We start from the raw sequence: 12,952 nt of genomic DNA on the forward strand, positions 1-12,952 counted from the left end.
GGAACTGGTCACCCTTCCAGTCACCCACCATTCACCAAACAAATTATAGTGCTTTCTTCTTCATGAGAGGAATGAGTCAGTCGTGACCATCCGGAAGCTTTCAGCTTAGTGCAGGACAAAGACATGTTCATATCTCAGGCTCTCAAGAAAGCAGCCAGTTGAAGGGTACATATAGATTGCTACTATTTGGCTTTATTGTTTTTCTATGAAAAGGTAAGTTTGGTAAGCAAATGATAAAATAAAAGATCTATTTTTGGCAGCCACTCAAGCTTAAGTTGCCTGCCACACAGGACAATATATACAGCTTTTGGAAATAGAATAATTTCCTTTGAACAAAAGCTTTGGGTAGATTGTAAATATGAGACAGTTATAAATAGGGCCCAGGATTAATTAGCTAAGTGATAGCAAATTAAAAGGCAAAATTTAAGTTCAAATAATTGGAGAAGGACTTTTCAACCATACTGTCATATGTATGTAACAATTACTTTCAGTAGTAGCCTCACTAGATCTTAAAGGTAATGTTGCAAATAGTGGATTTCCTTTATTTAGGTATATTAACTTTTTAAATATTGTAGATAAATACAAAGATGGACAGTAGAATTACTCTGTTATTAATTACTATTTTTTGGTATATTTTTTGGTTAGGAATTAATTCAGAATGCAGAAGATGCTGGGGCAACAGAAGTTAAATTTCTATATGATGAAACTCAGTACGGAACAGAGTCTCTTTGGTCAAAAGATATGGCACCATATCAGGGTAAGAATCAATAATTAGGAATAAGTTTTATTGTATGCACTAACAGGCAGTTTTTAATGATTAATAGTGCTTTGTTTAATGAACAGTCTAATTATCATTTGTACTTTTTGGCATGTTTATGTCCACTTCTTCAGATGGTTTTCTCTGCTTTGGGTGGGAAGGTGTCTCCACCAGTTGGTATTTTTAGAGAACAAAGAATAAAATCTGAAAACTCAAAACAAAATGACAAGCATTGTAATGACCAAAGCTGCTTATTCTAGTCAAACAACTTGTATTTTATATTATCAGTAGGATAAAGGGACACCATTTATGTATAGTAACACTTTCCTGCATTTGGAAAGATGTTGTGAAAGGCCATGCTTTTGTGTATTTTCTGCTTTAGGAGTACCTTTGACATTGTTTGGAAGTTGGGTGGGAAGAAAGATTGAAGGAGAGGTGAGAACAAGGAAAATGAAAGGAAACATGATAAGAAAGCCATAAACTAATAGATTATTGATCCAATAAGAGAACCCTAAGCAGTAGACTCCTAATATCTCACTTCTACTCTGGGGAGCTTTGTGTCAAAAAGAATGTTCATAAATTGTAGTGCACCTCTGGTTGGGTGTGGTGGCTCCCGCCCGTAATCCTAACACTTTCGGAGGCCAAGGTGGGTGGATCACCTGAGGTCAGGAGTTCGAGACCAGCCTGGGCAACATGGTGAAACCCTGTCTCCACTAAAAATACAAAAATTAGCTGGGCATGGTGGCGGACGCCTGTAATCCCAGCCACTCAGGAGGCTGAGGCCGGGCTGGAGAATCACTCGAACTCGGGAGGCGGAGGTTGTAGTGAGACGAGATCACGTCAATTCAATTAAGTATACCTCTGAAGTCATTGTGAATGACTGTATGTGACAGAAAGTTACTGAGAAAAAGTGGGTCACTTCAGACTTTCTGAGACAGATTTTTAAAGAGATTTAAGTCATGTATTTTTAAAAAGATGTTTTATGATTTAGGAGGCCAGTTAACATTATTAGTTAAAAATCTAGCATTTGTTATGTCTCATGTAGTCATTCTTAGCTTACATTTGTCATTTGGAAGTTGTACTTTCTATACTCTATAAAAAGAGGTGCGTGGGATACAGCATCAGGTGTGCGTTCTAGGCCTGGCTGCTGCTACCTTAGTGACTTGGGCCAGTCATCGTAGCGGTCAGATCATTTTTATAGTAAGAGGATTAGCCTGCAAGGTATCTTGTCTCTAGGAGCCTGTGACTTAATGTAACATTGGATTCAAGGGACTTCAGGTTAAGTCCTAATCCTATACAGTGCTACCCCTCCAGGCACTGGTGCACTTGGTGGCAGCTGTGACCCTTATACTGACGTACTGCTTGCCTGCAAGTGGTATGAGAAAACCTTTCTCCCACATATTTGGAGGATTATGTGAGATCATATATGTGATAATGTTTTATGCCTGGTGTCATACTGATGATTGATGATGGTATGTACTGTGGAACTGCAAAGGTAAGAGTGTAAGGAGATCCTATGATTTTTTTGCTTCTAACCTTGACTTCACGTTGTTTTAAAAAACATTTGAAACTAGATTATTTGGCTGAGTTTATGCATAAGTATATTTAGAGACAGGCTCTCTAAAAGTGGCCAATTTAGAATAAATGTGGGCTGGGCACGGTGGCTCACACCTGTAATCCCAGCACTTTGGGAGGCCAAGGTGGGCAGATCATCTGAGGTCAGGAATTCGAGACCAACCTGGCCAATATGGTGAAACCCCATCTCTACTAAAAATACAAAAATTAGCCAGGCATGGTGGCGGGCACCTGTAATCACAGCTACTTGGGAGGCTGAGATGGGAGAATCGCTTGAACCCAGGAGGCAGAGGTTGTAGTGAGCCGAGACCCTGCTATTGCAGTCCAGCCTGGGCAACAAGAGCGAAACTCTGTCTCAAAAATAAATAAGTAAGTAAGTAAAAAATAAAATAATTGTAGGCCAGGTGCAGTGGCTCATGCTTGTAATCCCAGCACTTTGGGAGGCTGAGGTGGGCAGATCACCTGAGGTCAGGAATTCGAGACCAGCCTGGCCAACATGGTGAAACCCCATGTCTAATAAAAATACAAAAATTAGCGAGGCATGGTGGTGAGCACCTGTAATCCCAGCTATGTGGGAGGCTGAGGCAGGAGAACCCTTGAACCCGGGAGGCGGAGGTTGCAGTGAGCCAGGACTGCGACATTGCAGTCTAGCCTGGGCAACAGGGGCGAAACTCTGTCTCAAAAATAAATACATAAATAAGTAAAAAATAAAATAAATGTGGGCTGGGTGCAGTGGCTCATGCCTGTAATCCCAGCACTTGGAGAGGCCGAGGCAGGTGGATCACCTGAGGTTAGGAGTTCGAAACCAGCCTGGCCAACATGGTGAAACCCTGTTTCTTCTAAAAATACAAAAATTAGCCATGGTGATGCATTATCTGTAATCCCAGCTCCTTGGGAGGCTGAGGCAGGAGAATCACTTGAACCCGGGAGGCGGAGATTGCAGTGAGCCGAGATCTCGCCACTGTACTCCAGCCTGGGCGACAGAGCGAGAGTGCATCTCAAAAACAAACAAACAAACAACAGAAAAGGATGTATTATATAAAAGCAGGTGGCAGTGATCTCTGATCTCTTTATTTAACAAACATTTATTGAGAGCCCTCCAGGCTCTTGGGTATTTGAGAATATCTTTCTCTTGCAGTCAGATGTGAGCAGTCATCTTGTATCATGGCTTTTCCCCTTTATTGGCCCTTTGTTTCACAGCCAAAAGCTCTTAAGGTTGACTTATTTTTGTTCATTTTTATATAATGAGATAATAAAAGGCTCGGATTGTGAAATCACATTCATAAGAATGAGACCTCTCAGCCAGTGTAGCACACTTTACCGTGGATGTCAGGGATACAGCTGATTAGAAGACACAGCCAGTGCAGCACACTTTACCGTGGATGTCAGGGATACAGCTGATTAGAAGACACAGGTGGAGAAAGCATGGAGAGCCCCTTTGTACTGCACTAGGACACACCTTGGCCTGGATCTCACAGAGCTGGTTTCTGAGTGACGCACACAGACCAGCACTTACCCAAAGGGAGCTCTTTTAGTCATAAAATATGTACATGATTTTCTCTGATAATCAATATAACTTGTGACATTTTCAAGGGGATTATGCCACTTAAATAGATAAATTTCCAAGCTTATTTCCAATAAGCAACCTCTGTAAAGTGTCCAGTAGCTCAGGACTCTTCTTAGTAAACACTGTGTATGTGCTTCTGGAGTGAAGTGGCGTGATCTTGGCTCTCTGTAGCCTCTGCCTCCTGGGTTCAAGGGATTCTCCTGCCTTAGCCTCCTGAGTAGCTCGGATTATAGACTCCCGCCACCACGCCCGGCTAATTTTTTTATTTTTAGCAGAGGCGGGGTTTCACCATGTTGGCCAGGCTGGTCTCGAATTCCTGACCTCAGGTGATCTGCCCACCTCGGCCTCCCAAAGTGCTGGGATTACGGGCGTGAGCCACCGTGCCCAGCCAGGGTGTTTGTTCCTTTCTTGTCTTACTTTTAGAACCAAGAACACATTGTTTTGATCAGAGTAGATACAGGCTATTTTGAAATTGATCTTGGCAATAGAAGCAGAGAGTGAACCGATGAGACTGAGTTGATCATAGCAAAGGCAAAATACTGCTTCTCTCCTCATTCCAGGATGAATATAATCAGAATTATACCTTGATTAAAAACATTAAATGATAACTAGATTCTTCCTGTCCCCGACTTCTCGTTCTCTTGACTGAGGAGAGCTGTCTGTGTGCACTTCCTGGTTCTGCCACTGAGCAGCCAGGGTGTAAGGAAAGCTCCAGGTCCCAGAGCCCAGGACAGTTGCACTCATAGGGGTAATTTTCACCATGTTTCCTCTTCCCAGGAGTTGCACTGATGGTGTAGGATGAGACACAGCAGTTCTGACAGTCAGAAAACCTTGGAGAGTGGGGACTCATGCCTGTAATCCCAGCACTTTGGGAGGCTGAGGCAGGTGGATCACCTGAGGTCAGGGGTTCAAGACCAGCCTGACCAATATGGTGAAACCCCATCTGTACTAAAAATACAAAAATTAGCCAGGTGTGGTGGCGTGCGACTGTGGTCCCAGCTACTTGGGAGGCTGAGACAGGAGAATTGCTTGAACCCGGGAGGTGGAGGTTGTAGTAAGCTGAGATAGCATCACCGCACTCCAGCCTGGGCAACAAAAGTGAAACACTGTCTCAAAAAAAAAATATCTTGGAGAGTGGGGATCTGAGGGGAATTTCTTTTCATGTAAAACAGTCATTTGCATTTTTTAAGACAAGGGCTATGGTTTTGGAATTTAACAAATGGCTTCCTATAAGCAGGCAGTAAGGAGTCAGCGGTCAGCTGTCCACTTTTCCAGTTGACAGTGGGAAGGAAGGTGGGTGTTCCTTCAGGCAAGGCGGACTGTGTTCCTGGTAATGTCATGTGGGTGTGTCCCCTGCTGAAATTTTTAATTTCCTTCCACGGACCTTGTAGTTAGTCTAGTTCTTTCTAGATTCTGGCAAGAGTTTCATGCTTGAGCCTGGTGTTCGGTGTTGTGACTTTTTGTGGTCCTTTTTTTTTTGTCTTTGTAGATACTTTTAATGGACATTTGGAACCAGACACTGCTTGCTAGAAGCCATTTTAAGTTAGCTGTTGGGTAGGAACAAGATATTTTATTACTATTCCTGTAATACTTAATATGTAAAAGTAGATACTACATAAAGACTGACAGTATCATATACTCATACTGATTATAGTAACAGTAGTGATAGCTGATGTTTTTAGGGGTCTGCTCTGCTGGTTCTGTGCTGAGCCCTGTATTTGTGCCGTCTCATTGGGTCCCCAGCACGTTGGCGGCGGACAGCCCTTCTTATCCGTATTGTGCAGATGAGGAAATGGAACCTTGATGGCTTTAGTTTCTGGAAGTGCTGTGGCTGTAACTGGAGAGCTGGGCCTGACATCCTGACTGCAGAGTCCCCACTCCACTGTGTGATTGTCCTTTCCAGAAAGCCTTTGCAGCCTCGACTGTCTGCATATTCCAACTTTAACTGTTTTAAAAATAGTAGTCATGCCATTTTTGTAAAACAAACTGGGTCACATCCCCATGTCTGTCCTTGAATTGATGGGAGCATGAGGACAGGCTTCTGGGGGTCCTGGGAGTGCCCTATATACCTCACGTGGATGGAGATGACACAGGTTCATCTGCTTTGTAGAAATTCATCAAGCTGCAGCCTCAAGACCATCATACTTTATTGTGTATATCTTATACTTCAGTACCTTTTTGAATGAAAAATATTAATCATCTTTAAAGTATGATGAGTGAACATAGTTGAATATATTCAAAGAATGTTAGAGATTCTCAAGGTAGGTCTCACAAAATGGATTTCCAAAAATATTTTGTGCAGAAATATGTTATAAATATTACTTTTTGAAGGAACTACTTTGGAGATAGGTGGTATTATTTTACATAGGTGGTGTAATTGCAGCATTATTTAAACATTTGTCACATTAATGGGTTTTAAAATCAAACAGGTAATGCCTCGTATAGAACAATCTAGAGGCTGATGAAAAAAAGAACTTCAAACACTTACAAGGTGATTATTAATCTTACTAAAGGATTATTTTTCACCTTATGAAATAAGATTTCAATTGTGCATATTTAAGGCATACAGCATGTTATAAGATATATGTGTGTGTATATAGTAAAATGGTTGTGTATATATTGAAACAAATTAACATATCATCTCACATAGTTTCTTTAGATAGCAAATCTCCATAATAAATTTCTTTCTTTCTTTTTTTTTTTTTTTTAATTGAGACAGAGTCTTGCTCTGTTGCCCAGGCTAGAGTGCAGTGGTGCAGTCCCGGCTCACTAAAGCCTCCGCCTCTTGGGTTCAAGCAATTCTCCTGTCTCAGCCTCCCAAGTAGCTGGGATTACAGGCACGCACCACCATGCCCAGCTAATTTTTTGTATTTTTTACTAGAGATGGGGTTTTGCCATGTTGGCCAGGCTGGTCTCGAACTCCTGGCCTCAGGTGATCTACACGCCTTGGCCTCCCAAAGTGCTAGGATGCTGGGATTACAAGCATGAGCCACTGTGCCCATATTTTCGTATGTTTTATGAAATATATGAAATATTTTGTATTTATTTGGTAAATATTTTCCATTGATCAAAAAAAGATTTAAATATACTATTTAGAACAAATTTCACATAGAGTAGTAACAGATTGATTTTCTTGTTTGCCTTATGTTTTTGGGTATCCGAGTAACCTTTAATTTTTCCTTTATGGATTTTTGGCCAACAATGCTATGTTTCTTCTGCTGCTAGTTTTTACTTCAGTGTGTGTCTTTATTTTCATTGTAAAAACAGTTAAATTATGGTATGGAATTCACTCTATTCACTTCTCTCTATTTTCCCTTCAAATAAGAGATTTTGTGTAGAGGATTTCTTGAGATAGAACAGAACACCCTGGCATCTTTTTCTGAATACCTGCCTGTGCATTTTCACACCTAGGGCCTGCTCTCTATGTGTACAACAACGCGGTTTTCACCCCAGAGGACTGGCACGGCATTCAAGAAATAGCAAGAAGTAGGAAAAAGGATGATCCTCTGAAGGTTGGAAGATTTGGAATTGGGTTTAATTCTGTCTATCATATAACAGGTAGAGTATTAGGCTTTTCAGTCTTGGTATTAGAAAATATTTTATCTTACATTCTGTAATGTATTTGTTTAACTTCAGAGGTGATACTGTTTAAAAGCCATCTTACCCAAATTCTTCTGTCAGTAGCCGGAGGTATGTCAATGAAATAATCAGTGCATATTGAATTTTCTGAAATTACCACAGTAACAATACCAAAGTTTTACTTCATCATGTGATGCCAAAAGGTAACATCATCATGATCCAGTGGAATCAGTGTATTAAGCCATTTGATGTGAAATTTGAAATACAGCTTTTGAACACAAAATTTTTACTATGAAAAATTTCAAAACTGCAACTCTTCAAGAGTCAAACTGAGTATCACAGATCTTCTTGTACATGTTCTAAGTATCAGAAGGTTAAACAGGAAGGTATATCTAATGGTACTGAATAACTGAGAAAGTGAAAATCTTTGAGGTGGTTTTGGTATCTCTTATTCCCTCTCTCATTCTACTCTTTTTAGACTTACAAGCATTCTAAAGATTACTTTGAAATCATATTTTTAATCTAGAAAGAATATGAGGTTTCTGGTTCCTAGTTACAATAGGAAATACTTAACTCTTAGTGTAGACATCTCTAGGAGTATATGGCTCTTGTAGAATCAAAGCTCTTAGTACTTACTGTAGTTTTGTGATAAGAAATTGTGTAATGGAATTGGTCCTTTTAGTTTCAAACTGTGTCTGGCAGGAAAAGGAAAGATTGCACAGGCAGGGCCATCACTGTAGCCAAGATGGCCGTATACTTTATTATTCATACTGGGACACCTGTGAGAGGGAAGGAGGGTGGTACTCTTCTCAGACAACTGGCCTGAATTGGGACTGCCCTGGGCACGTGGGAAGTAGGGTCATCCCAACTGTAGCCAAATTTTAGTAAGCCTGTTGCATTTACATTCATATGTATATATTCGATTAAATACTATTGACTAAATTACAAATCATATAATAAAATTTATATATTAAAATATGACTATTATCTATGAATATTAATACTCATGTGTCCACCTCTTTGCAAGTTATCCGTCAAGTCAGTGCCATGCAGTGGTTTGTAAATGTTGTGGGACACAGATGTGAGTAGCAGAAGCCTGGAGGCTTAAGCAGGAATGAACTGTGGCGTGAGGGCCCAGCTCATTGCCCAGCACCTGCATCTCAGTGTGGTTTTGATTGCTCATTGAGAATAAGCACATTTGTGTGGAACATTAACTGGAGGACTGTTCTCTAATCCGAGGATCTGAGAAGATCATAGGTCATAGGTCATGCTTTTATCTTGTCAGGAGCCACTGGCCTGATTTCATTCATGGGGGTGCAACTCCGTGCCTTGGGAGCAGGGGTGAGCCTTCCCTAGACCCCACTATCGATGGATTTAGCCACGTGGTTGGTGGACATAACATTTGCTAACTTAAAATACCCACAAGCTTAGGAGTTGGTGATTGTGACAGCTGAAGCTGTGCTTGACAACCATAGATGTTAAAGATTGACTTCACTGGAGTTGCATCTTGCAGGAAGCCAAGGTGCTAAGTAAGCATGTGAGGCAAACATGCATCACATCACCCTTGGGAGATCCTCACCAAAGCATGCTGGGGAGGAGTTTCTCTCACCACAGTGGGTCTCACACATCTGGTTTTTCTGCCAGTTTTTGAATACTACTCTGTCTTTGGTTGAGGAACAGGTGAAGCAGTTGGTATCAATTTAGAGCCATGTTATACAAAAGATGGGTATCTTTTTACTGTAATTAGGCTCCATGTGGTGAGATGCTCCCAGCATGAGAAGTGCTTCCACTCCAGAGGCAGAGAGGTTAAGACACTTGCGGGAATGTACCTTGTGAGCTTCAGAGCAGGTGCTCACTGAGCAACACAGTGGGCAGAGCCGCCCGTGTTGTACTGCTCTCTCTCCCTTCTCACAGAGTCTGTGCGGAACCTGTAAAGTTGAGCGTAGGATGCAGCCCTGTTCTGCCGAATTGGCCTCACATGGTGGTGGGAGCTAAGTGTAGATATCCAAATACTCTGCCCATCTTTTGTGTAGTGAGTTTCTGAAGAGGTCTCCTAGGTTTTCACAATAATCATGCAAAGTCTCTGTGCCTGGCATTTGTTACTGGATTGAATCAAAAGAGAAATCATTTTTCATATTCAGAGAATTACATTTCTGAAGGTAAATTGTTTGTGTTTAGATAAATCTGTTTTAGCCTTTTAATGACTCATGCTTTTTCATATAAGTATTTATTGTAATTGTAATCATAATTGTCCCTAAAATTTCAGAGTTGATCATGACTTAAATTTTTCTTTACAGATGTTCCTTGTATCTTTAGTGGTGACCAGATTGGGATGCTAGATCCTCATCAAACACTTTTTGGCCCACATGAATCAGGCCAATGTTGGAATCTCAAAGATGACAGCAAAGAAATTAGTGAACTTTCAGACCAATTTGCACCATTTATTGGCATTTTTGGAAGCACCGAGGAAACGTTTATAAACGGCAATTTTCCAGGAACATTTTTCCGTTTCCCTCTTCGCCTACAACCCTCACAACTTAGTAGTAACCTCTACAATAAACAGAAGGTTCTTGAGTTGTTTGAGTCTTTCAGGGCAGATGCAGACACAGTGCTGCTCTTTCTGAAAAGTGTGCAGGATGTTTCCTTATATGTCCGAGAGGCTGACGGCACAGAGAAACTGGTGTTTAGAGTGACTTCGAGTGAGAGTGAGGCACTGAAGCAGGAGCGGCTGAATTCTGTAAAGACTCTGGGAACTGCTATAAGTAACTATTGTAAGGAGACTCCAAGCAATAACATCACCTGTGTAACATACCATGTAAATATTGTTTTAGAAGAGGAGAGTACTAAGGATGCACAGAAAACATCTTGGTTGGTGTGTAACAGTGTGGGTGGGCGAGGGATCAGTAGTAAGCTTGACTCTTTAGCTGATGAACTGAAATTTGTCCCAGTCATTGGAATAGCCATGCCTTTATCAAGCAGAGAGGATGAAGCACAAGGAGCAACGTCTGATTTCTCAGGAAAAGCATTTTGTTTTCTTCCTTTACCGCCTGGTGAGGAAAGCAGCACAGGACTCCCAGTTCACATCAGTGGGTTCTTTGGCCTCACTGATAACCGCAGGAGCATAAAATGGAGAGAGCTGGACCAGTGGAGAGACCCGGCAGCCTTATGGAATGAGTTTCTGGTCATGAATGTTGTCCCCAAAGCTTATGCTACTCTGATCTTAGATTCAATAAAACGTCTGGAGACGGAAAAGAGCTCTGATTTCCCCTTGTCAGTTGATGTTATCTATAAGCTTTGGCCCGAGGCGAGCAAAGTCAAGGTGCACTGGCAGCCGGTGTTAGAGCCTCTATTCAGCGAGCTGCTGCAGAATGCAGTGATTTATTCAATTAGCTGTGACTGGGTCAGGTTGGAGCAGGTGTACTTCTCAGAACTTGATGAAAATTTAGAATACACAAAAACTGTGCTCAACTACCTCCAGAGCTCAGGGAAGCAGATTGCCAAGGTACCAGGGAATGTGGATGCCGCTGTTCAGCTCACGGCTGCCTCTGGCACAACACCTGTGAGGAAGGTGACGCCCGCGTGGGTGCGGCAGGTGCTGCGGAAGTGTGCACACCTGGGCAGCGCTGAAGAAAAGCTTCACCTTCTAGAATTTGTGCTTTCCGACCAAGCCTACAGTGAGCTGCTTGGGCTGGAGTTGCTCCCTTTACAAAATGGCAATTTTGTCCCCTTCTCCTCATCTGTATCAGACCAAGATGTCATTTATATTACCTCAGCAGAATATCCAAGGTAGGGGTTCCCCTTCTAATGTTCCTGCTCACTCTTAGGGTTCCCCTGCTCCTGCTCACTTGTGAAATTCAATGGTTTTCTATGTTTTATAGTTAGGAAGACTTTTGCAGCAATACATTGTTGAAATACCAACGGATACCTTTTATATTCTAAAGTGAAAAAGTATTCAAATGTTTATCAGTTAAAAAGTTATCTAAGCAGTTGTTTTTCTTGGAAATTTCAATAACAGTACACTGAAAACAATGTTTATAAGGTGCAAATAATGACAAGGCCAGATTAGTCACTAATGAATTATTTTGATGACATTTAAATTAATGAAAAATAGTATATTAATTCTTTATAAACGAGGGTATATACTGACATTTCAGGAAATAAAATTAATTTTACTGTAAGATATTAAGAATATTTCTGAATTTGAGTAAGGTACGTGATGCCCTCACATTTTAAAGCAAAGTCTAGATAATATTTGATCAAAAATATTGTAATTTGATTTTACGTGTGCATTATAATTTATGTAAAATAAAATAGCTTAACTGACTTGAAAATATGTGATTGATTTTTTAAAATCTTGGAATCGTCGGAAGATTCTGATAATTGCTGTTCCTTTCCCTTTTCAGGTCCCTTTTCCCAAGTCTTGAAGGAAGATTTATTTTGGATAACTTGAAACCTCACCTTCTAGCTGCTTTAAAGGAAGCTGCCCAAACCCGAGGTATTATAGTTTAGTATTGTTTTAAATAAACTTCTTTATAAAAATAGAAGTTTTAAAAAAGTTTTCTGTTATTCATTTTAGACCTATACATCAACAGTTTCTTACGGTTCAACCTCATATACTTTTTGTGTTTTAAGATGTTTCAGTTACCAGAATGGCATCTAAGAGATGCCATCTAAAAGAATCCAAAGGTGATAAGTGTATTTAAAAATCTGTCCTGTCATGGTGTGATGGTGTAGTCAACATCTTATACCTGCATGGTGCTTTACGGTTTTTCCGTGCTTTCCCATTTCTTTTTTCATTTGAGCCTCCCTCATAACTTGTAGCTCATTTGGTAATGACAGTGATTATTAAATTTCACAGACGAGGAGAGAAAGGTTAAGATCAAGGCCGCCAGCCACGTGCAGGGAGCTCAGGTCTTCCACTTGCCCTGTCCTTGCTCTGTTTCTGACACCACTGCCCCTCCGTGGTTTTATGTAGTTATGATGCTGGGTTTGCATTAGGCTTGATCAGCTCCTGGGAAGTGTGGACAAATCCAGTTAACTCTGTGAAGGGGCAGGAAAGGGGTGTTGTGGGGGTCTTAAAGTGATGGGTGTCTGATAGGTGTCCTGTCTTTTAGGGAAAGACAGTAATTTAGGGAAAACAGTCAACATGGTTCTAATTTTAATACTATCTTTCAACTTCTGCAAGCATCCTTTTCCTTGTGAAACTGTTACCTGAGCTTTTCCTAAGTGAGATGTTGTCCTGAGAAGTTCTGGATTTGTCCTGCTGTTCACATTGTCAAGCACACTCCCTGATGTGTCTTTTGTGGAATGTACTTTTTTCTTGTCCAAGATAATGACTTAGGGAAAGTTGCTAATCATTGTACACCTTTATTCATTAAAATATAAGTGAGATGAGTTGGAATGGGAGAGGCAAGTTAGGTCGGAGTTAAAGTGAGACTAAAAGAAAATGAGCATGTAAATGTTGTTTCCCATCA

The 12,952-nt window shown here is 40.9% G+C and overlaps 1 protein-coding gene across 8 annotated transcripts in view; it reads left to right on the forward strand.

Moving 5' to 3' along the window:
- LOC105490256 (sacsin molecular chaperone) overlaps positions 1–12,952 on the forward strand; it is a 107,891-nt gene that overhangs the window by 70,682 nt on the left and 24,257 nt on the right. For 6 of the 8 annotated variants that reach the window (XM_011755704.3, XM_011755706.3, XM_011755708.3 and 3 more), the window contains 4 exons: positions 646–757; positions 7,311–7,457; positions 9,776–11,264; positions 11,882–11,973. In XM_011755704.3, the coding sequence (XP_011754006.2) occupies positions 646–757; positions 7,311–7,457; positions 9,776–11,264; positions 11,882–11,973 (1,840 nt within the window). Of the gene's footprint in view, positions 1–645; positions 758–7,310; positions 7,458–9,775; positions 11,265–11,879; positions 11,974–12,952 lie in introns of those variants that run through there. The other 2 variants (XM_011755711.2, XM_011755712.2) reach the window with 1 other exon arrangement.

This window comes from Macaca nemestrina, chromosome 16 (assembly GCF_043159975.1).
Source record: "Macaca nemestrina isolate mMacNem1 chromosome 16, mMacNem.hap1, whole genome shotgun sequence".
In the NCBI taxonomy this organism is placed as follows: Eukaryota; Metazoa; Chordata; class Mammalia; order Primates; family Cercopithecidae; genus Macaca; species Macaca nemestrina.